At 52.7% G+C, this 23,759-nt stretch overlaps 7 protein-coding genes across 7 annotated transcripts; 3 read left to right on the forward strand and 4 right to left on the reverse strand.

The window, feature by feature from the left end:
- Window positions 1-1,319: 1,319 nt before the first annotated feature.
- axeA-1 (Acetylxylan esterase A) lies at window positions 1,320-2,257 on the reverse strand (the record flags this gene model as incomplete). The annotated part of the gene is made up of 2 exons (XM_037329910.1): window positions 1,320-1,327; window positions 1,417-2,257. The coding sequence occupies 2 exons, from the start codon at window positions 2,255-2,257 to the stop codon at window positions 1,320-1,322; spliced, it is 849 nt and encodes a 282-aa protein (XP_037171784.1).
- A 696-nt stretch (window positions 2,258-2,953) lies between these two features.
- utp5 (U3 small nucleolar RNA-associated protein 5) lies at window positions 2,954-4,171 on the reverse strand (the record flags this gene model as incomplete). The annotated part of the gene is made up of 1 exon (XM_037329911.1): window positions 2,954-4,171. The coding sequence occupies one exon, from the start codon at window positions 4,169-4,171 to the stop codon at window positions 2,954-2,956; it is 1,218 nt and encodes a 405-aa protein (XP_037171785.1).
- Window positions 4,172-7,072: 2,901 nt separating this feature from the next.
- BDF1 (Bromodomain-containing factor 1) lies at window positions 7,073-9,995 on the forward strand (the record flags this gene model as incomplete). The annotated part of the gene is made up of 3 exons (XM_037329912.1): window positions 7,073-7,164; window positions 7,273-9,568; window positions 9,618-9,995. 3 exons carry the CDS (start codon window positions 7,073-7,075, stop codon window positions 9,993-9,995), a joined length of 2,766 nt encoding a protein of 921 aa, XP_037172337.1.
- A 1,633-nt stretch (window positions 9,996-11,628) lies between these two features.
- Window positions 11,629-12,438, reverse strand: CGCA056_v014671 (uncharacterized protein; the record flags this gene model as incomplete). Its single annotated transcript, XM_037329913.1, has 3 exons — window positions 11,629-11,789; window positions 11,838-11,974; window positions 12,032-12,438. 3 exons carry the CDS (start codon window positions 12,436-12,438, stop codon window positions 11,629-11,631), a joined length of 705 nt encoding a protein of 234 aa, XP_037172336.1.
- Window positions 12,439-14,652: 2,214 nt separating this feature from the next.
- L3HYPDH (Trans-L-3-hydroxyproline dehydratase) lies at window positions 14,653-15,897 on the forward strand (the record flags this gene model as incomplete). Its single annotated transcript, XM_037329914.1, has 2 exons — window positions 14,653-14,765; window positions 14,817-15,897. The coding sequence occupies 2 exons, from the start codon at window positions 14,653-14,655 to the stop codon at window positions 15,895-15,897; spliced, it is 1,194 nt and encodes a 397-aa protein (XP_037171427.1).
- A 559-nt stretch (window positions 15,898-16,456) lies between these two features.
- CGCA056_v014673 (Fluoroacetate dehalogenase) lies at window positions 16,457-17,362 on the reverse strand (the record flags this gene model as incomplete). The annotated part of the gene is made up of 1 exon (XM_037329915.1): window positions 16,457-17,362. One exon carries the CDS (start codon window positions 17,360-17,362, stop codon window positions 16,457-16,459), a length of 906 nt encoding a protein of 301 aa, XP_037171425.1.
- A 1,381-nt stretch (window positions 17,363-18,743) lies between these two features.
- On the forward strand, window positions 18,744-19,819 carry PaFS (Fusicoccadiene synthase; the record flags this gene model as incomplete). Its single annotated transcript, XM_037329916.1, has 3 exons — window positions 18,744-19,020; window positions 19,074-19,362; window positions 19,417-19,819. The coding sequence occupies 3 exons, from the start codon at window positions 18,744-18,746 to the stop codon at window positions 19,817-19,819; spliced, it is 969 nt and encodes a 322-aa protein (XP_037171429.1).
- Window positions 19,820-23,759: the final 3,940 nt, after the last annotated feature.

Genomic DNA, 23,759 nt, shown 5'->3' on the forward strand with positions numbered 1-23,759 from the left:
TTCAACGCAAGGCTCTTACCACATTTTTCAGATTCAACATAACAGCGAGTATATTGTTCACGTAGTGTCCCGATATTTGCTGGACGAGCAGAACTTCCTCGGGAATGAACAGATTTTTGTCAGCTTTCACTCTTCTTTCACTATTTATCTCATTCTACGTCCTGTTGACGGAAAGAAAAATTCTTTCAGCCTCATTGCTACTTCTCCATTCGTGGCGATCGGTCCAACACGACCATTTAACTTTCTTAATGGCCCTTGTTTTTTTGAGCAATTGCAGTCAAGTTTAACAACGAGGCTACAGACCATATCGAATCTACGCAATGAGGATCTCCAACCGCCTTCCGATGACAGCGAATATGCATGGCGAGCCTTCTTCCCGCATACTAGAAGAGTGAGCGACATGATGGAGTTGGTGCTCTGTATATACATCAAGACTGAGATACATCGCTCTGTTGTTACCCCGTCGGATCTCGAGGAGGCGTATCTGGAATGTGTTCAAAAGACCGGCCAAGTGCGCATTGAAGAAACCCATATGGAACCAGGTCAGTGGCTAGAATTTCCTTTCCCCTTCATACAATCTCTATGTAATAAACTAGGCTTTGTTTACTATTTGTCGCATAACCACAGCAGAGTCTGTGCACCTCCAGGATCGAAGTACCACACTAACAAACATTCAGACACAGGCGCTCTGTCGTATATTGTCCTCACTATCAGTCGAGAAGATTGGGAGGAAAATGGAATGTCCCAGCTGTACAAAAGTGGAAGCTGGGAGTTTCGAAGAGGAGACATGAAATGGACACTCGTTTCATCAAGGAATCTATGTACGACATATGACCTGATAGGTGATTGGGTTGAAGTTCGGTGTAAATCTTCTCTTTTGGTCGATTCCTTTAAACCGTTGTACAATGCCGGCCCACAGCTCCATGACCTCTGGCTTCACATAAAATCTTTACTTGAATTGTCATGTGGAAAGGAAAAGACGTTAAGAGACTTGCTAGCGAGGGAGCCCATAGAATTGGATGACTATATTGGCTGTCCAAAAGTTTATCAATCTCCTTCTCTCCTTGAGAAGTCAGTAGTGCGAAAAGCATTAGGTATTTCCGGAAGGACTTCCTTGATTGAGATAGTATAAAGAATGGGGCACCTATTGAATCAAGATAAATGGACGTAAGGAGTTGTAAGATTCCACTTCCTTAAGATGTCTTTCTAGTTCAACACGACATATATTTATGATTATATACGAACTTTACTGTGTATGATGTTCCTAGCTTACGGCTAGTTTCTTCTGGTTTGGTCCAGCATCTCACTCCTTCCGGACCCTACGCCTCTTCTTGCAAGCCCCCGGCGCAGGTAAGCTCTTTCTCGAAAAGCATCCCTCGCCAACACAGTCTAGATCAAAGAACCGAATCACCTCACCAGGCTGATCCGGGATATTGTGATCAACCCCATGCGCCAAAAACGACTCAAACAGCCCCCTCGTGCCATAGACACTCTTCGTCCAGTTCGCAACAGGATCATTCTCCACGACCTCAGTCGGCGTCTGACTAACACCTAGCACCGTAGTCCACATCTTTATCTCCTCATAAAAGTTCGTCACACTCAGCACATTATCCACATCCCCATGCAGCACCTGCATCTTCGGCCTCGGGCCCTCGTAACCCGGATACGCCGCCCTCACTATCTCCGCCCACTCCTCCCCGGTGTGCGTAATCCGCCCGCTCGCACAATCATCAGACCAGACATCATACCCGTCCGCGGCATAACACCCAAACGGCACCCCCGCAAACGCCGCGCCGGCCGCGAACACATCGGGGTACGCCCCGACCAGCACGTTCGTCATCATGGCCCCGGAGCTCGTGCCCAGCGCGAAGACGCGGTCCGGATCGACGTCGTAATTGTGGAGCGTCCAGCGGACCATGCTCACGATGCCGAGCGAGTCGCCGCCGCCGTCGTGGGAGAGCGTCTGCGGCGAGGAGACGTCCCAGCAGTAGTCGGCGGTCCAGGGGGTGGACGGGTAGATGGTGACGAAGCCGAGGGTGTCGGCGAGGGAGCGCCAGGGCTTGTTGTTGAAGGCGTCTTGGGCGGTGCCGTGACACCAGTGCGGGAAGACGAGGAGGGGCGCGCTGGGGATGAGGGAGTCCGGGACGTAGAGGTAGAAGGAGACGTTGGTGGGGTTGGGGCCGAAGGAGGTTATCTGTTGGAGGGATGCTGCTGTTGCAAGGGGCAGGGCGGCGGCCCAGGTTAAGAGTGAGAGCATCTTGTGGTACTTGAGAGGGGCACTTTGGAGGAGTTCCGGAGCCAAAGTGAGGAGGCCAAGAGAACACTGAGGTAAAGATGCGAAGACGGGGGCTGAAGACGCATTTTTATGTCTGTTGAGAGCTACCCCGGCCGCGCTAAAATACCGACAAGCTTCTCCAAGATCATGATTCCGAGTTCCCCTCACTGATCAGAAGGCCAATTGAGTTGAATTAAGGTTGCATTTTGCGCGGCTGGTTGGCGGGAACGTGGTTGTAGAGGGGATCGCCGGTGGATCTGGACCATGGAGGTTGGTGCCTCCGTGTCCCAAAACAGGAATGTGGAGACTCTTTGGATCCGGTGAGCCGGGATATCGGTGTGGCAGACCGGAAACACGGCGGGCTTGCAGGCGCGCAGAGACCAACATCGGAGATGGGACATCATGGGGAGGTGTTGGTAGAACAGTTTGCTGAGGACTCAATTGGGGTTTCCTCGAGGCAAGGAGGCATCTTCGGTTGCCAAGGGGTGAAGCGCAAACAATCACGCAAACATCACTCGAAACTCATTGTCTACAAACAGTTCACCAGATAACCAATTGATTTACCGAAACTCCTACAACCAGCTTTTTCGCCCTATTGCACAATATTATGTCAATTGTCGACCGAGCCAAGTCTATGTGCCGTTCTACCCCCTTCCTCTATACATCGCGACACCCCTCTCATTTTCTCTTCGCGAAAGAAGAAGCAGTTTTCTGAACCTTAGCCGGCGGCGCGGCCTCCGCATCGCTGTCGTCATCGTCATCGGACTCCTCAACATCGTCGTAGTCAACCTCCTCGTCGTCATCGACCTCCTCCGCATCGCTCATGTCGTCCTCCACCGCGGGCTCCTCGTCATCGTCATCGTCATCCGAGTCGCCAATGAAGCCGTTCGTCGTGGGGACCTCGTCGTCGTCCTCGTCTCCCAGCAGCGCCATCTCCGTGCCGTTGGTCTCGGCGCCCGTGGTCTCGCCCTCGATGTAGATAGCAGCCTCCTTCTCCTTCAGGTCCTCCTCATCCTCATCGTCATCCTCATCGTCGTCGTCGTCGTGACGTGCGTGGCGGCTCCTGCGCGTCCGCTCCTTGCGGATGCTCATCTGCGCCTCCAGCATGTCAAGCTTGCCCTTCAGCGCCAGCAAACTAGGCAGGCCGCGCGAGCGCTCGTTGAGGACCTTTTGCAGCGCGAGTAAACGCTCGAGAACCTTGGGCTGCACGGCCAGGGCGCCGCCGTGCGAGACGAGAGTCCACTTCACCCAGACCATGAGGCTGCCCGCGCGGCCGGGCCGCCTGTGGAAGCGCGCGGCGAGCTTGGTGAGGAGGACGCCGGCGAGGCTGCTGTCGAGGCGCTCGATCGTCTGCTGGATGGTCGCAACCTGGTTGACTTGCAGGCACGACTCGAGCAGGTCGTTGTCTTCGGTCTTGAGGGCTTGGGTGAGGACGGTGCTCAGGGATGATAGGGACGGCGCGGCGAGGTTCTTTCTTGAGGAGCTGGGGACGACTTCCTTGGAAGCTTCTTGTTGGGCGAGGATGGCGGGGACGTCGATCGTGCCGCGCAGGAGCTCGCCGAAGCTGGGCGATCCGGCCTCGTCGTCCGACTCTGCGGCGGCGGCGTCCGTCTTTTGTGCTTGGTTCTCGGCGGTCTCTTCCTCAGTTCCGTTCACGGGTTCCTTCACTTCGGCCTCGGCGTCGGGCGACTCCATCTCCTCGTCGGAGGCATCCTCCTCGCTGTCCTCGTTGGACGAGATCTCGATTGGTTCGGCGTCGCCCTTGACGGCGGCTTGTAGCGAGTCTGTCGCGGAAACGGCAGCTCTGCTCTCGTCGATTGTCGTCTTGGGAGCTCGGATCGAGGGCTTGACGACTGGCGGCGCGAACTTGCCGGACGACCTTCTCTTCGCAGACATTATGGCGATTGTTCGGTCGGAAGGGGGAGGGAGTATCTTGGGATTGGTGGAAGAAGGTAGGAAAATTGTTGATTTTTGGGGGGACCCTCACGCCTCCAGCAACGACAGCGACGAACCTGAACTTTTTTTCTGCCGGTCGCCAATTTTTTTTTCCTCTGGCGCGGATGACCGCCCGCGGGGATGCTGACGTAAGGGACTTGGACGATGGTACCTGCCGACCTAAGACTGCAAGCTTAGGTAAGGCAGCCTCAACCTGGTTCCGTCGGAGAAGGAGAAGGGTTTGACCGATTCTCAGGGTCCAGGCAGGTGCACGGACAGAAGAGTCATCACGTGGCGGAACCGGACCTCTGCACATGTCACCCTCCCTCCTTGCGTTCGTCAACTCGCTCTCACCTGCGACCTTCATGACTTTCCATCAAGCTCCATAATGCCACGCGCTCATTCTGCCCCGTTCATCCAAAACAAATCCCCTCATGCTATCCATAATGGTGTACTGCTCCATGGCGGCCATCCCCTACTCATGACTTTTCCATCAAATGGTTGACCCGTTTGCTCTCCATGGCAATAGTGCAAACCTGTTGAGCCTCAAACGCGGGTTGAAATGAGACGCGGTGGCTGTGCGTAGAGCCTAAAAATCTGCTGGAAGCCATTCGCGAAAACGCGGCAGTCTTCAAGCCTCAGGCCGGGCAGAGCACGCCGGTCCTCGAGAAAGGACCTCAACCAAACGCAGGTCTGATTGGTTCAAAGGGCACGACTACCCACAATCAGAACTACGGAAGCTTCTCATTGGACGACGCGCTGCTCAGGCAGGCGTGTAGCCGTCCCTAGGTGCTATGCCGTATTTGTCTCATCAAGCCCCGCTTTAGCGTCATCCGACACGGTGATTGGGTCAAAACGGTGCTTTCATCCCTGTCCATGACCCTTGCCAGGGTAGACCGTCAAGCTCCCGCAGGGGTCAGCGCGACTTGGCGGGTTCCTACAAATAAGAAGTGGCCCCGATTCCTAAAATTCGCGCCTTTTGATGCGAAAAAGTCCTGGAAAAATTCCACGAAGTTCGCAGTCATCTGATCTGTCACGAGACCGCCGAACGCCAGCCACTCACAGTCCTCGACTGCGCTCCGTTCCACTCGCTGCCAACCAGCTGCTTCCTCATCCTTCCGGTACGTACCGATTTTTGTTTCTGTCGCATCCGTTGCGTTGCGCAATGCGGCAGCAGGCGTGTCGCGTCACTCTTTCCTCGCGTTTGCATCTGCCGCTGCATCGCTGCCATTCTCCTTCTTCTCTTTCCTTGCGACGGACAGTGTTGGTGTTGGCTTTACCGCCAATCTTAGCCTGTACCTTACACAGAACATTCTATCATTATGTACACTCAGAAAATGACAAACATGCCATGGACTTATCGTCTCCTGTTTTCTCTGGCCGCTGATTGATGTCGCTTCCTGGCTGGAATCTGGCGCGTTGGCATTCGCTGCGCTGGCTGGTCCACTTCATGTTCACCTCTCACCGCACCGCACCGCAGCACCAGCCTCACCGCACTTACACCTTCATCATCAGCCACATCTCGCAGCTGGCCTGTTTACTGACTGTATCTTTTGCTGTGCATCTAGATACTCTTTTCCAAGACTTCAACGAAGGATCAGCTCCATCGCTCTCAAACCAGCCCGATTCACTTCGAGGTGAGTGCGGTTTTCCTCTCTTTCCTTCTTTTTCCCTCACTCCGTTTCGGCTTCCCGCTTCGCATCACACATTCATACCCATCCCGTTCCACGCCCCCATCCCCGTCACATTTCCCAGCCTCGCGCCTTTAGTCCTGATCCGGGCTGCAGGATGCCTCCTCATTGGCTAGTGCCTCCACTCTGTGCATAAATATGCATTTTTATGTCACCCTCCCGGGCCCCCTCCCCCCGGTCACCCGCGTCCCCTTCAACTTGCTCTTCCAACCATTTTCTCGCAAAATTGCGATTTCTTCCCTCTTTTTTTTTCTTCCCTCGGACCTCCTGCTCTCTTCCTCCTCCCCCCTAGTCGTCGATCACCCAGGCGCACTGACCACCTCTCCTCTCTGACCCCCTTCCCGCCTCCTGCTTCTCATTGCACAGGTCCTTCCTGCCCAACGCTACGCCACTGTTTTTTCATTTCTGCCACTGTTTTCAGGCCGCACCCCTTCTGAAGACTGAAGCACTGCGTGATTGCGCTGCCCCCCGATAAGGCCAGATAACCGGCTGTCCGGGGACCACCCCCAATTCTCTCTTTCTCATAAATAGCACGCGCCGCCATCTCGGCCAAAAACCACTGACGTGCACGCGATTTCCTCCGCCCAGGTCCCTCCACCCTCCCGAACCGTATCGCATCGCCAAAAAAAACCTACGGACACTGCACCTTCCGTTTACTGGGCGCGTCGCAAATCGGCCGGATTAACCAATCCACCACCACCGCCTCATCAGGTCGCCGCATTCAAGCATCATCGATCTGCACAGCCGCATAATTACCTGCGCATTTGCAATCATCCCAGGCGCATTCGCGAATCTTCTTCCCGAGGTTGTCGCGACTTTCACGCTAGCCGCATCCCGGTCATTCCTGCCCGAGTTGCATGCGCGATCCAGGATCGCGACGCTCCTTCCCAAGCTTCCATCCTTTGCGACGGTAGCTTCCCCACGATTGCGCCCTCGCCGCACCCTCGCCTTCCTCATCACGAGAACCCGAGACCCTACCTTCCATCCCATTGAGAAGAGTATCTGTCTTCTTCGCTCACCCCCGATCGCGTCGTCAATCAACGACATTCGAACCACCGCCGCCGTCATCATCAGTCCGTCGCATCGCATTCATCCAACTTTGCGCACGCCGCCATTGATGTCGCGTCGCGCACAATAATTCTATCCTCATCGCAAACACCACATGGCAGTCATGGCGTCACCTCAGTCAGAACGCGCCACCTCGGATCAGAAACCAGTCGAGGCCACGCCTACAAAGGAGGAGAGCAAGCCGGAGACCAATGGGTAAGTGATGCTCAGGGCCATTTCTTTGCGCGTCGCACTCGATAGGAGTCTGGCGCGTCATGGCGCAAAGTTGCGTGTACCCAACAATGGAACTGATGTCTTTCGCAGCCACGCCTCACCATCCGAAAAGGCCAGCGAGTCTGATAAGCCCACCGTCAATGGCAACGGCAAGCACGATGACGAGAAGAAGGAACCCGCTGAAGCTGATGTGAGCTCCGCCAAAGATGCCGACGCTGCACCCAAGGAGGGCTCTGCGAAGCCGGATGAGTCCCCCGAGGAGTCCAAGGCCGATAAGTCCGACGACGCACCGAAAGACGACGCAAAGAAGGATGAATCTAAGGATGACTCGAAGGACGAGAAGAAGGACGAGGAGGAAGAGAAGACCAAGTCCGACGGTCCAGCAGCTGCCGAGCCGGCAAAGGATGTCGACATGATCGACGCGCCTGAATCTAAGCCCGAGGAGAAGTCGGAAAAGAAGCCAGAGGAGAAGGCGGCTGAGGCATCCGAACCCGCAAAGAGCGCGTCAGATGCCAAGGAAGATGTCGAGATGAGCCAGGACGACGACAAGGTCAACGGGGCAAAGAAGGAGGAGTCGTCACCTGCGCCGGCTGCTGAAGTCAAAGAGGTAGATCTTCACCCTGCAAGCATGTCACAACTTGCAATTGACCATGACAAGGCAAAGTCTCCAGCTCCCAAGGACGACGACGTTCTCATGACCGAGGCACCCCCAGCGAGCAAGGTTTCTCGCGAGCGAGAAGAAGACGCCGCTGATGAGCCTGCACCGAAGCGAGCCAAGACCGAGTCGAATGCCGATTCGCAAGAGGCCCGTGCCGCTGAGTCCACTGTCGAAGTCAAGCCGCAGGGCGATTTGGCTATGGGCGAGTCTGCTCTTGACACCCTTCCCCTGTGGAACGATCCCGAGCGCGACCCCAAACCGTTGACTTCACACCAAATACGCGAATTCCGTAAAGTTTTAGCTGGCGTGAAGAAGACGAAGCATGGCGGTCACTTCAAGGATGCTGTTGTCAAGATGTGGCCTAGTCTAGCCGACAGCTACATCTTGCGGGTTAAGAATCCCATGGATATCGGCGAGCTTGAGCGCAACTTGCGCGACAACAAGTACAGCTCCCTGCGCAAGTTCAAGGACGACCTCGGCTTGATTTACAAGAACTCCTGCACGTTCAACGGTGTTAACAACGAGATAACGTCAGCGGCTCTCAATGTCGTTCGGTTGGCATGGACCCGTGTCATGGAGGTCCCCTCAGATGAACCAGCGAAGTCGAAGCCAGTACCCAAGCCCTCTCGTCACTCCGAGACCCGAACACCCGCGCCTGCGCCGCCAGTCCGCAGACAGCCTAGTGTAACTGCTGCAAGCCCTCCGGCGAAAGCCGAGACGGAAGCCTACGCGGTCCCGCCTGGCGGTGTGCCTCAGGTTCGACGTGCATCGACACAGAATGACCTTGACCGACCTAAGCGCGCCATTCAGCCCACCAAGAACAGAGATCCTGATTACACGGCCAAGAACTTCAACAAGAAGAAACTTTCCATTGAGCTCCAGTTCTGTTACGAGGTCTTGAGCGAGTTGATGGACCAGAAGCACGCGCAGATCAACTTCGCCTTCCTGCACCCTGTCGACCCTGTTGCTCTGGCAATTCCTACGTACTTCACCATCATCAAGCGTCCCATGGACCTTGGTACGATCATGGGCAAGCTGAAGAACTTTGATTATCAGTCAGCAAAGGAATTCCAGGGCGACGTCAAGCAGGTGTTCAAGAACTGCTTCAAATTCAACCAGCCCGGTCAGCCTGTCTACGAGAATGGACAGGAACTGGAGAGCATCTTCAGGAATCTCTGGTCAAAGAAGGAGCAGTGGATCGCCAAGCACACCCCTGCAAAGCCTGTTTCCGACGGGTCAGCCCACGACAGTGAAGATGAGGCTGAAGAAGAAGAGGAAGAGGCGCCTGCTGCCGCTGCCGAGCCGGCGACCAACAAGACAATTCAAATGCTTGAGAAGCGCCTCAAGGAAGAGACGGAACAGCTAACGCAGCTGTACACAACGGCAGACGCATCGAGCGACGCGATGATTGATCTCCAACAGAGTGTCATTGCAACCATCAGACAACGAATTCTGCAGGAGAAGCAAAGCCTGCCGGCTCAGAAGCCTGTCAAGGGAGCGAAGGCGAAACCGCCTAAGCCCAGCAAGCCAAAGGCCAGTGGTGCTCCCAGCAAGAAGGCTGCTCCGGCCGCTCCTCAAAAGAAGAGTGGCGGCGGCGCACCCAAGAAGCCAAAGCAACGCTCGATGACCCAGCCCGAGAAGGATGCAATCGCGAACGCTATCAACGACCTCGAGAGTCCTCACATTGAGAGAGCTATTGACATCATCAAGAAGGACACGGGGCAATCGGTACGTAACCTTTTGTGCACTTGAATCCGTTTACTAACAGACTGTGCAGGAGAACAGCAGTGGCGAGCTCGAGTTGGAGATTGATCAGCTGACCAACGAAGCGTTGCACAAGCTGTGGGATCTTTGCAAGAAGGCCTTGCCCACGTTTGGCTCAGGCCTGGCCCCAGCAGCAGCATCTGCTCGTGAGGCCTCGCCGGTGAACAGCGCGCCTGCCAAAGGCGCATCCAAGTCGAGCAAGCCCAAAAAGAATAAGCCGATGAATGCCCAGGAGCAAGAAGCGCGCATAGCAGAGCTCGAAAGACTGCGCAACATGTACGGCAGCAAGGGCGGCTCCGACGACGGTCACGAGCGACCAGGTAGTGCCGGTCGTGCGGATGAGGCGCCGATTCATGGCGACAGCGAGTCGTCTGATTCTGAGGAGGAGTAATTGCTTGCGCGTAATCAGCAGCGCGTTTTATGTTGAATCTACAGGAGGGGAAGGAGAGAGGATGGCGACGCCAGCATAACCTACCTGTCTGGAAGGTCTGGCGTCCTACATGGCTCATGTCAACCATGCCGCGGGGCTCATCCGCCCAAGAGGGTGGCAAGAGAGGCTGGTCCTATGTTTTGGACACGGCCTCAGTAAAACATGACCTCCCGGGTACCGCATTTGAAGCCGATTGTCTGCGCCCGAGGAGTGGCTGCGGAGACAGATGAAAAAGGCGTTGATTTGCGGTGTTACTGGATGCCGCGTTTTGAGAGCATCCACATTATTTGCTAGCAGCATGATTCGGCGAGCTAGCGGTTTGAGTTGTAGAATAAGATGTATGATAATACTCTTCATCCCATTGTCGTAGTGAGGTCGTGATGCCGTCGCTCATCTTGGACGGACGACTCGCGGGTGCTTGCCGATGGAACGGCATCGTCGATGCCGACTGCGTCTTGGGTCTACAGCTGAGTCAGCGCTTGCAGAAAGTTCCGTCCACAGACTGGGTGATCCCGGGTCGACGTCGAGAGCGGGAGGTCGGATCGACTGATGTGACATCGGATTGATGCTGCTTGAGTCGCGTGAGATGTGGTGAGTTGGACTTCGGATATGAGCGTTGCGCCCAGGCCGAGACTATCTTGAGTCGGTCGGGTGTCTCTCGGATGAAGCTTGATGAAGCTTCTGGATTCTTTCCGAGGTCCAGGGCTGATGTAGGTTTGCAGAAGACCTTGGTGAAGAGAAATCAAGCTGGCATGTGTGCTTTGATCGAGCAGGAAAAAAATGTGACTGCTCCTTGCAGATTGATGGTTTTTTTTTTGCTGGTTGTGGTTGGTGTCCAGGTGGTGGGGAGTGGCAGAAGGGAATGGGTGATGTGTGGTCGAGGGCTCCTCGGCTCCGGGGGTTTGGTGCGAAGCTTTGATTGGTGTTGTGGGGCGAGGCGGCGGCGTGGTGATGGGGTCCGGCCGGAGACGGCAGGGACGGAGGGAGAGATGACGGAGGACGTGAATGGGTGTCGTTGCACTAAAAGCAGGTTTGCCTTTCTAGCGAAGTACGGTTCGGTTTATGGTCTGGGGCATGATTCGCATTGACGAGTTGCGAATAAGGCCTTCGTCCCCGTCATTGCCGTCATCTTTTTCTTGCCGCTGTTGTCTCTGCCGCCGTCGTCCTCGCCACCACCGTTGTCATCGCTGTCTCTATTACTATGATGCTCTCTCGTATCGACGTCCTCATTTCTACGATCGTCGTTATCGGCTTGACCATTAATTTGTCTAGCGTACTCTGGCAAAACATGGTCCTGACTTCATTAAGGCAGACGCGGAAGAATTAAGGGGCCTCGTGAAGAATGTAGCTGTATCGTACAGAGCGAACTGTGGACTTTGAAGCCAAGTCTCTATATATCCATGGCGGGAAGTTTATTCACGCAACTGCTTTGAATCCTGACGTTTTGGTTTGGTGAAGCTCTTGTGTTTGCTCTCTTTTGAGAAACCCCGACGCTTTATACTGCAGCGCTTCGCTCTCAACAGTTCGGATCGCTCTCCCCTTAAAATCACCTTAATCCGAGACCCGTAGATGCCGTCGTTTTCGCGGACGTACTTTATGCTGTCATCAACATCAAGACGAAGACGAAGCCCACAGCTAGCCCCCATCTCACCGGCGGAGTATGGACCGGGCCGTCTGACCCACGAGCTGAGCTGCCTCCCTGAATGATCGCTGTCACTGTTGTGCTCTCCGTCACGGTCACCGTAGCCTCGAGAACTTTACCGCGTCAGACATCTTCCAGCTGTATGCGAAACCATAACTCACGAGGAAAGGTCACCCGGTACCAGGTCATCGGCAGGACGTACTGGTCCGACTTGGCGATGCAGAATATGATCCGCCTTGCGTCGTCGCTTCCCTTGGTCTGGAGGACCGTGATTGTGTCGCAGGTCTTCGTCGGTCCGCTATCGCAAGCTTGCATTAACGCCACGCATACAGGTTTGTCAAGCGTTTAGACGTACCAGTCAGCCTGCCCGCTCGGCCCCACGGCGAAATTGTTATTCGCGCCGCCGCAGACCGTCGCCAGGTCGCAGTACGGCGTGTTCCGCGGGCAGCACACGCCGTACGTCTCGTCGGCGGCGAAGTAGTCGTCCGAGGGGCATGTGGCGGAGACCCAGGTGTCGGAGAAGGTGTACCAGCCTATGAAGCCCGTCTTGCCGTCCGGCGAGCGCGGGGGGCCTTGGCGGGCTTTGAGGAGATGGAGGCGCCGGGAGACGTGGGACGGGTCCGGGGCCGGTGTGATTTGCAGGAAGGGGGCGGAGAAGGCCGCGGATGGGGAGGTGTTGTCACGGACGGCGGATGCGAACACGGATTTGGGAGAGAGGGAGGCGGTGAGGCAGACGAGGAGATGGAGAGTTGGGATGTGCATCGTGGGCACGAAGCCGGCGCGGCCTCATTGGGCTGGCGGCGGAATGGGCACGGGCGCGAGCTGCAGGTTGGCGGGTGTGGATTTGAGATGGACGGGAGGGAGGCAGGTATTATGTGAGAGGGTTATATTCGAGCTTCGATGCCATGGCGGGAGAGGGAGATCTTTTCACTGCATGTAGTGGTCGAGGGGTCCTCCACGAGGGTGGGAGGCTAGGCTGTAAACGGCGAGACGTGGGTGCGATGATCCGGGGCGTTGCAGGGCTAGAAAGGATCAGCTGGAGGACCGCGTATGTATGGGGGTGAGGCTTTGATGACGGTGTTGTGTGCTCTAGGCGTTCAGTCACTGGGGCAGTAGGTGAGATGGTGTAAGAGGGTGAGACTTTGCTGTAGACCGTGAGTCTGTGAGGATGGGGCTGAGAAGTCAACACAGCGGACGGCTTGCCGAAGAAACTAAGACTATTTTGGCAACCTCCAGCGAGTTGAAAATCGCGATGGATGCTTCCGTATTCAGGATCTATATCAATCTGAATAGGGGTCGTTTAGGAGATGAACTACGGATAGGTGTTGATGCATGGGCAGCATGGCTCAAGCTAGGGATGAGGTTGGCACTAAGAGATTTGCCTGTTGGCACTATTGTGTGCAATTCTCAACGTCTTGTAATGGATGTGTTAGTACATCAACATGACACGCAGAGAAAGATGGTTGAGAATGTGATTTGAAATGATACCGCGGTCACTTGGTTGGGGTCTCGGTCGTAAGCTGCGCTAACGCACCCGTGCACCCGTGTCAAGTCGAAGACTTAGAACATGAGCTGAACTAGCTTGCATATTCTCCGGCACGATAATGCAAGATTAGGAATGGTTTGGTTCTGTGTTTCCGTACAGAGGCTCGAAAATCCGATGTTTGCCGTTTTTTTGCCCTTTTTGACTTTCCGGGAAGCCTTGACACCGAATATAGCATTCCGGGCTCGACAACTGGGGCCGAGATGAGTCCATGGTGTCGTAGCATCCTGCGCTAGTTGACAACCACCGAGGAGAAGAGTGAGATTGCGTTGCATCGCAGATTTTTGAAAGTTCTGATGAGAGATTGAGTTGTGGTCGCTGCCGAATCGGCGTCTTTGCCTGAGCACGCACTCGTCTGATGTTGACATCCAAACCGAAGGTCGACTTGGCCCTACAAGGGCTGCAACGTACTTCTCAGATTCAGCCTTCGAGTGGGATTGTGAGCTTCTGATAATCAACCTTTATCCCGTTCTTCGCCGTAATGAGCACGGCTATCCGTCTTCGGCTGCCCTCGCCAACATTGTCGTTGTGTAGCATCAATCATTTCGCAACGCTCGCGCGCCTAATCGACGTGGATGTGTCCAGCAGCAGGAGAATGGAAACAACCCCGCGTCTTGAAAAGTATAAAAGCGCTTCTGGTTTTCAACAGGCTTGTTCTCTGAGAAGTTGTCTGAAGACGCGCGTTGACTGTCTCGCCCAGTCATTGAGACAAACGGTAGGTCATAGCCACTGAACTGATTGAAACCACCCCACGGTCATAGCACTTCGAAGCACACACCACCAATGCTACCAGTCACAGAACTGATTTCAGTCGGCATTTGTCTTGTCCTGTTGCTCTCAGAGAGAACGCAAGCAGCCGAGGGCCTAGAGCTCGATGCAGGGTCACTCTGAGTTCTCCAGGGAGGAAACAAGTGTTCGCCCGACCAAAATGAAACATTGAACAGATTCGAAAGAATTTCTTGGAAAGTATACACTGAACACCAAAAAACAAATGTAAATACCTAATCAAGACACAGAGTGATGGCTTTCATCGCTCTCTTGAGTCTTAACTGGTATCATCATACGTAGAAATTATTTGGCCCAAACTACAGCATTTTACCAACTTCACGATAAGATTATTCTAATAACCTCGGGATAGTGATTGCTAGGCTGGTTGCGATGGCTTTCATAAATGTCTGAATCGATGGCCATGTTCCTTGATGGGGGGGATTCCAGGTCGGGCGGCCTTGTCCCGGGCCAACAGCCGTCTTGATCCCGACATCGGCACTTGGTGGCCGGGAAGTGGGTCCCGAATCGGAATCATGGAGGGGCCAGCTGGCGGCGATGCTCGCGTCATTTGAGGCATGTCTTTTGGAGCAAACATCAGCAGTTTCAATTCCAGAGTCCGACAAAAATCCTATCGGTGCTTCTGCAGCCAGTCATCATCAGCCACAATGAGTCTACCTTCATTCATTCGACCCTTCGTCAAGTCTGAGATCCGCACCGTCGAGATGCACACCTCGGGTGAGCCGGCCCGGATCGTCTACGCCGGCTACCCAGATATCCCGTATGTGACTCGCACAGCCAAATGCCCAAATCTTTGCTGATGCCTCGACAGCGGCACACTTCTCGAGCAACTGAACCAAGCCCAATCGAAGCATGACCACATACGGCGCAGTCTTGTCTACGAGCCTCGCGGCCATCAAGACATGTACAGTGCCGTGTTGAGACCACGCACCGAGCTAGTGGACTCTGGAGAGGCACATATGGGCGCCCTCTTTCTCACTCATGAGGGGTACGGAATGATGTGCGGACACGCCACGATCGCGCTCGGCAGATTCCTTGTTGATTGTACCGACGAGACTATCTTCCCACTACGCAAAGACTTGAAGTTCGATAACCAGGCGAATGAAGTGCAAGTTAGGCTCCATGTGCCGGCAGGCATCGTTCAAATGAAGGTCCCTGCCGTGAAGGCGGACGGTAGCTGGAGGACGGACACAAGCAGGCCGGTTACCTTCCTCTCGATTCCCACTTTCGCTATCGCTACCGACCTCACGTTCCAAATCCCAGAGAGCCTCCGGTGGGCCGAGATAACTGGCAGAGATAATGTGACTGTCGATGTTGGTTATGGTGGGGCATTTTACATCATCGTCGCGGCATCGGCCTTGGGCTTTTCACCATCGCTCACGAAGCCAGATTTTCCTGCTCTCAAGAACGCCGCAGATAAGTTGAAGGAAGCTTTCAACTTGAACCAACTTCTGCGGACTCGTCTCACACTGCCGGATGACAAGCGTCTTCAGTCTATATATGGCGTCATGGTCACAGATGCCGACAGCGGGGACGACTTGCCTGTCGCTCCAGGATGCAAAGGCGCAGAAACAGGATTATACTTCTTCTCGGACCAGATTGATCGCAGTCCCACTGGCTCAGTTGTCCAAGCGCGAGTTGCGGTGGCAGTTGCAAAGGGGAAGAGACAGCTGGGAGAGAGCTGGACGTATCACAGTCTTGTGTCGAGGGCTCAAGGAGACTACAAGAGTGCTTTTGTTGGCAAGCCTGTCGAAAAGATTGACTTTGGTAAGATGGAGGGGATCAGAGTGGAGGTGAGCGGGAGGGCGCACTACATTGGTGCAAGCACTTTTGTCGCCGAGGAAGAGGATGATGTCGGTCGAGGCTTTTCCTTCCAGGCACTCAGAAAGTAAGAATTAGGGACGAAGAAAAAGCAGCTTCTGTTATTATTCAGAACCAAAAGAATTATCTGCACGCACCCTTTAAGGTACTTAATTCGAGATGATGTCAAAAAGTTTGCTTCGACGTTGGCCTGATTCGAACAGACGCTCCCGAAGGAACAAGATTTCTAGTCTTGCGCATTAGACCACTCTGCCACAACGCCGTGGAGATGAACCCGCTTTGAGACGGGGATGCTGTGGATGCGAAGGCAAGTCGTTCATGACGCTAGCAGAAAACATCGACAAGGGTCTAGGAAGAGATAGGTGGGTTCAGTTGGCCCCGACAAACATCTTGTAGATGGTTTCTAAGGAGTTCTTCAGAGTGTCAAGACTCAGGGCATCTGATTCTTCTCGGGACGTAACATCCGCTTAGAGTTGATCGTAGGCCCACCAGGTGAGCCATGTCACAATCCCGATACCTTCAACTGATTTTCGCCTACGGGTCGCATGCTTGAATAGTCAGAGATATCTGCCTCAATGTCGAAAGCCTTCTGAGACACCTTCATCTTCGATTGATTGTATCTTCCAGATTCTACTTGAAGAACTCCAGAATAGTCTCAGCAATATCATCAGGTGCCTGCTCAGGAATATAGTGCCCAGACTCAATATTATGTCCCTTCACCGTCACATCTTTGCTGGTAACATCCTGCCACTCTTTCACCGCATCGTAGCACTTCTCAATCACACCATACTTGCCCCAAAGTATCATCAAGGGAGATTGAATCAACCTTCCAGCCTTCAGGTCCGCCTCTGCCTCCTCCAAGTCCAGCGTCGCACTAGCACGGTAGTCGTTGCACATAGAATGCACCGCTGCTCGGTCTTCCAAGACACTCGCATAGTAATCAAAATTCTCTTTCTCAAAGATCTCCAGTCCCTTCGGCTGTCTGCCCCCCATGAACATCTCCGCGTATTGCCTTGGCGCGGCTGAGATCAATGTCTCTGGTAGTGGTTCCTGCTGAATCAAGAAGAACCAGTGAAAGTATGCCTTTGCGAATTCGAAATTTGTCGTCTTGTACATGACCAGAGTCGGGGCAATGTCGAGGAAGATGGCCTTCTTAACGCGATCGGGAAAGTCAACTGCCAGTTTGTGCGCAACACGCGCGCCGCGATCATGTGCGCAGACGAAAAAGGACTTTCCCTCATAACCAAGGTGGTCCATCACGCTGATGCAGTCGCGCGCCATTGCGCTCTTGGCGTAAGATGCCACATCGCCGGGCTTCGAGGATGCGCCGTAGCCGCGAATGTCAATGGCGATTACCGTATACTTGTCGACGACTCGTTCTGCCACGCGATGCCAGATGTGGTGGCTTTGAGGGAAACCGTGAATGAGGAGTAAGGGCGGGAGGGGTGATGCGGAATCCCCGCTCTTAATGCCGTGAATAGTGATCGGCGGGGAGGTTTGGGTGGTGATTGTGAATGGTTGGAAGCCGTCGAACATCTTGGGCGATTGTGATTTGATGAGTAGACGAGAATGAGACAGAAAAGCAAGCCTTCTACCTTTGAACGCGCCTGAATTGTTTTGTTAACAATCGAAAGCGACGCCCAGCTGGTTTTAAGGAGACGTTACGCCCTTGGGTGTCTATTTTCGGCGAATGTTTGACGCGGATAGTGACGCAACTCCAATCTCAAAGCGGCATCGGGGTGTTAGCTCGGAGGGCGTCCGTCTGCACGCCGACGGTTAAACCCGTTTGATCCACCATCCCGTCTAAAATCGCCGGACGAAACTTAATATTTCGGCCCCGTGCTGTTTGATACACCGAGCGAACTGGGACCAATCTCGGCCAGCTGTCAGCTCGCCGTTTGTCGAGGAAGTAGCGGCGGAATGATTAGCCGCGGGTCATCTTGAGCCAAACGTGTTCAGAACGGACATGCAATGTTGATAAAAGTAGGTCTGATATGGACGACTCACGCATCATTCTGGCGCAATTGGCGATCGAAGAGGCGACCAATAGCATTGTTTGTAGGCTTTTCAGGTCGACAAGCAAAGGGCTGGATTTGGATACAATATTCGCACTTCGCCCAACTTAATAAACAGTCGATGGTGGGAGGATGCCAATGGCGTGGAAGAAACCCATTCAGAAGCTCCCATGTGCTGTACTGTGCCTTTTTTTTATCCTTTAGGCCCCCGATGTCTTTGCATTGATGTTACATATGTATGCGTTGCTGATTCAGCTCGGACTCAAGTGCGCGAAAGACTCGTTTCGATGTAAGAACTAACGCCATTCGTATTCCTGTTTAGGCAGTGATTGTCGGCTGCTACTACGCCCACAATCAACATCAACAGTGTCACCATCATGGGTATCAATCCCACATGAAGCAGGACTTCATGGGCCTCCCTAAAGCAGGTATGCGAACCCCCTCTGAATGATCGTCAGCGAATGATGTTGATGCGTGGAGCTAGGGCTTGACACAAAAACTCTCTTGAGCTGCTGGTCGAGGACGGTAAATCGCGTGGTGGTGGGGAAACAGAGGTGTCGCGATCATTCAAGCTTCCAATTGTAGTGGTCGCTTACAAGCGAACCTTGGTGGACTAGCCAAATGTACCCCTAGTCATATCCCCGCGGACAGATTCAATTGGACTCCATCACCAGAGACAGGGGCCAGCCAGAGAAAAGCGGATAATAGCCTCAGGGTTGATAACGGATCATAGTAAGCAGAACCCCGGCCAGATAATGACGTGTTTAAAACGCGAGAGAGAGGCGGAGTTGTGACTGATAATGGAATCTTTAAAAGAAGAATGCCGCCGGCTAGTGTGGGCAAAAGCGCTGTGTATAGAACCTGGCTTATCTACATTGCCTCTCGTAGGAAGCACTTGAGAAATGATTTTCGAGTACTCAAAAGAAGTCGAGGGAGACACCTACGACACCCATGGCCTCGACTGCGGCATTTCTCTCCGCCAACACAAGCAGCAATACAGAGAAATTGACGGCGCCCTTCGCGTCCAACGAGAATGGACCAAGCTAGTCAGCAATGTGGAAGGTTACCAAGGTGGCCTCGCAGATGACTTCTGCTTCATCTCCGTCACTGTTCCAGAGTGCCTCCCAGATCGCCTCGAAATCATGTCTTACGCTAACGAGTATGCGTTTCTTTACGACGGTATTCCGATCTGGTGCTCAACTTGGGGTGTTTTGCTAATAGTGATCCATTAGATGCAATGGAGAAGCTCAATTTGAAGAATGATAAAGACGACCATGCGAATGATTTCTTGTCGACGTTTGGTAACGGGGCCCTGAATCCGAATTCGGTTGCGACCGCCAGGCCAGAGAAGCAATTGCAAGCAAAGCTGCTGCTCGACATGATGAAAATCGACCGACAGCGAGCAATAACATCAATGACTGCCTGGGCACGATTTGTTCAGTTGGCCGCAGACACAAGAAAGGCTCCGCCAAAGACTTTAGAAGAGTACATGCCCTCACGTGCCATTGACGCCGGCGAGCTGTGAGTATCCCCGTCCTATGCAAGGGCTAAGAGATGTCCCTAACAGTGATTTAGATTTTGGTTCGGCACAATAACCTTTGGTATGGCCATAACCATTCCTGACCACGAGTACGAGTTGTGTATGGAGTTGGCTCGACCATTATACATCGCTCTTGGACTTGTCAATGACCTCTACTCTTGGGAAAAAGAACGTGATGCTGCTGCCGAAGAAGGACAAGACTACGTGTTTAACGCCATTTGGGTTATCATGAATGAGCGGGGGATTGGCGTCGACGACGCTAAGGACGTTTGTCGCGAGGAGACAATGAAAGTTATGTCGACTTATTGGAATACCGTGAAGGCCGCGCGAAACAATGAAAGCCTCTCTGATGACTTGCGGAGGTATCTCGAAGCACTACTTCTGAGTTATAGCGGAAACCTTGTGTGGAGTATCTATTGCCCCCGCTATCGGATTTGACCAAGCTTGTGGCTAGTAAATAATACAGGCAATGTCTAGAGTTAGTGATGAGAAATAGGCTTGCTTGGGAAATTTCTTGGACTGTTCTTCAGGACTGTCGCTTCGTCGTAGAAGCAAATCTCGAGCTTTCGTAAGATGCAGACGTAATAACAGTGAGACATTATATACCTAAGGTAGTAGCAGACTACCTTACGCGTATTATCATGTGAGCATGAGAAATATGATGGCGACGGATATACAATAAACGGAACGATTCAGATCACATGGCGAGTGTTACCATCAGAACCGGCCAGGGTGACATGTAGAACAGGTACATGTAAAGCAACACGAACAAACGTTTTTCAGTCTGTAGCTGAAAGCATCTGTCGTATCACATAAGTTGGTATGATTGCCCAGATAGGGAAATGAGCAATGAATTAGGAAATGTAATCCATATGACTCCTGAATTTCGAACTGGAGACGCCAAACAGTAAGATAACACAACCAAGAATATTTGAAGCCATCAGCTGTACTTTTCCACTGTATCCTGAAAGATTCTACATGAAAACAGATTTAGAGTCCCACGTATACTATTGCCTTTCCCTACTTGTTGCTACAAATGCCTTAGACGAGCTCTGCATGGAAGAAGTTCGGTTCTGGGTGCGCTATATCTGAATGTAAATGAAACCCCAATCTCGGAAAATCTGTCTTTGATAGCGGGCATGCGAGATCCGCGCTTGGGATATGCTTTATGATCGAATATTGAGACGTATGAGACAGTTTCAACTTCGTGTAAGTTCGCAAACATGACTGGAGCCTTTCGAACCAGTGCATCCAGCACTTTCCTCATAACAGGCCAACATATTACAGCTGTGACACGTAGTACTTTCAAACCTCTGGGTAACTTTGAAAGAACAGTCATTGGATTGTACGTGCCCAGAAGAGTGGACCAGTCGGTGTGCGGCCCAGGAATGTGACCGTCCAAAAGTATTTGATCTATCTGGAGTGATTCGAGAACAGAGTAGGTGCGAAGGGTCAGACGTGTAGAAATACGCGTCCCGCGTAGCTCGTGGTAGTCTCTTGTCTGAAGCCATCTGAATCTGCTAACATGGTCAGGGCATGCGCATTCAGATGACGAGGCATCTTCAGAGCTGAGCACTAGGCTACGTAGCGTTTGTCTTGGGGGAAGGAGTGTCGGTTGAGGACCCGGCCTGACGATTTGGACGTAATAATCGGACACCGTAAGTTCTTCCAAATTGCATGCGCGCAGTAAAAGTCCATCTGTACGACCAAGAGCACAATTAAGAACCCTATCGACGCCAGAAGTTGGCAGTAATGCCAGATACTTCAAGTTTGGCAAGGACTGCGACGGTTGTTGCAGAACTTAATATCCTTCTTTTTGAGGTCTCCTGAGGAGAAGATGACGCACGGAGGGCAAGAGACCTATTGCTAGCTCCTGCAGCCAGAAAAGGCTTGCAACACTCCACCGACAAGGAATCTCCCCTTCTAGGCCGATGGTGTCGGCTGTGTCGCGAAAAAGTTGGAATGTCGAATTCGGAACATCGCAATTGCCGGTGGAATAGGGAGGCAAATGAGCAACCAACGCTAATGCTTTGACCGAACTTGCCAGATCAGGTCGGCTAATGATGCTGTACAGGAAGGATATCATTTTGCCGTTTTCGATCATTTCGTTATTGTTGATATACTGCGAAAGATCCAAGCCGCCTGGTGGGCTCATTAGAGCGTCACCGCTGTAGTAGTAATGGAACAGAATCGGCTGTGCTATATCTCTCAAGTGTCTGCAGGTACGAGAAAGATTGACGAGACTACTCTGTCCGACGCGTCCTTCTTCCCATGTTGTGTGCGGGATATCGATGAAATGTGGGAGTTGACAATGCAGACAAAGGTATCCACATATGTCGAAAAGGAGCTCGTTTGGAATTGCTGCCAATGACGGTCCTTTTTCGTATCCTGGAAGACGGCCATGCTGGAACCTGTTGTTGATATGGCTCTTTGGGGCCATCATCACTCCTCCTGTCGACTGGCTGGCTGCAGTGGTGCAGGCTGAATTGTGCGATGCAGGTTTTGAAGCGACTCGAGATGTTGGAAAAGCTTTCCGCCGATAGTGAATGGCACATTTTATAGAAACAAAAGTTTGTCCCTCAAGGTGCTGCCACTCGAGGCTTGCCGTCGCCATCGGAAAACACCAAGACTTCGGATTGGCCAGCCCTTTGTGGCATGACAGATAAGTATGAAGCCACAGACCTCTAGTCTTCGGGATAGCTTTCACCTGCAGCGTTTTTACCTAAAAAGATGCAAAGTGCTATGTGTGTGCAGATGTTTTCAGACGCTTTTAGTTAGAGGCTGAGTGGTCACGTAGACTCGTCCGATTTTCTCTATCAAGCCTCATTCGATAATTTGAGGTAACAGCTTGGACGACATGAGGCTTTGTTAGTACTTGCTTTGGGCAGAAAGCCGCCAGCCAGAAAATCATGTCCCACTGCGCTTTCTCCCAGAACACAACAGAGCGGAGTCATGTCGAAAATTCGGCATCGGCGCCGTCCCTGCAACCACCAGAGCACATGGTTCGTCTCAACTGTAACTAAGGTCAAATATCTTTTTTGGGGTTTTGGAGGGATGCGGTTTTCGCTGAGTACCGCTGTTCCCTTTTCAAGCCTATATAGTCCATCAGAGGACATAGAGGTGCGAAGGCGTGCCATCACGAGGGCATCTCAAGCTTCATTATCATCGTATCTGCCTGTTTTTTCAAGCCCGATTTTCCACCCTGAGAGACTCTCAACGAAACAGAGTTACACACGCAGATTAAGTGTGTTTACTGGGCAATTAACTATACTGGATATTTAACTGGATACGCGAGAAGAAAGAAAAAAAAAGAGTACCGCTGTTCCTAGACCATGTCGTGAGGTGCAAACCCCCAGAAGAAGTACGGATACCACGCTTGTTTCAGTAAGCCTCAATTGTAGCTAGGGGTTGTGGGGTGCGACATGTATCGTTCCATCGCATATGCCATCCCGTATTTCTGGCCCCGCGTTTGAGTCAAGCGACATTTCTATCGTATGAGTAAGGCAGGTGAGTTGCACGCCTGGCAGTATTGGTCAAAAAAGCTGAGCGGCAGCTGAGGAGTCTGTGGCAACTCTCCCCAAGCGCGTTGGTTGTTTTTGAAGATTTGAGTTGGACCGCTAATCGCAATCCATCCAATTGTAGCTGACTAGCTGGAATGAAGGCCGGATTATATCACTTCTGCTGGAGTTACATGTACCGACATGAGAAGCCATTGATAGCTCAATATTCTAACTTCTCGCGAGTCCTCAACCCGCGTCTGGCCTTCGGAAATGTGGGGCACCTGGACTTTCCAAATCGGCATGAGCCGAGTGACCAGCTTTATTCCTAAAGCACAAGAGAGTTCTACGAACGAGTCTGTAGTCACAGGAAAAGACAGGAACAAACGCGTTTCAGCACATGATGTTGAAGAAAGTATATTGCAAATCTGAATGAACCGGCGGGATCTTATGGTCTTGAAACCCCAGCAGATGTGTACCGAAGCGGTTTCCCCATTGGGACTAGCCTCATGATCGAGATGGTTTCAGGCCCTGAGGGTGACATGAAGCGATACCCTGGAACAGCCCAAACCCCTCTGACAATCCAAGCCACCCTGACGGCGGCTTCCCTAAAAACAGCTTCTGCGATCTGAAAAGTCGTCGGGAGCCTGAATTGGCCCAGAAATATCGAAGTATATATGGCCTAGTGTATTCGTCGTCTGATCTTTCTCCGTTCTTACCAGCCATCCAACTGTCCATAATCCCATCTTTCGTTTCAATTTTTTGTTCTATTCTACTATCCCATTCTTTCGTTCGCTCAGGAGCTTACACTACTTCGGCCGGCCCACACATCTCGTTTACACCCAGACCTCCCGTTCCTTTCAGACCTGCCTCTTCCACGC

Source organism: Colletotrichum aenigma (assembly GCF_013390185.1).
Source record: "Colletotrichum aenigma strain Cg56 chromosome Unknown KSG_Cg56_contig10, whole genome shotgun sequence".
Classification (NCBI taxonomy): Eukaryota; Fungi; Ascomycota; class Sordariomycetes; order Glomerellales; family Glomerellaceae; genus Colletotrichum; species Colletotrichum aenigma.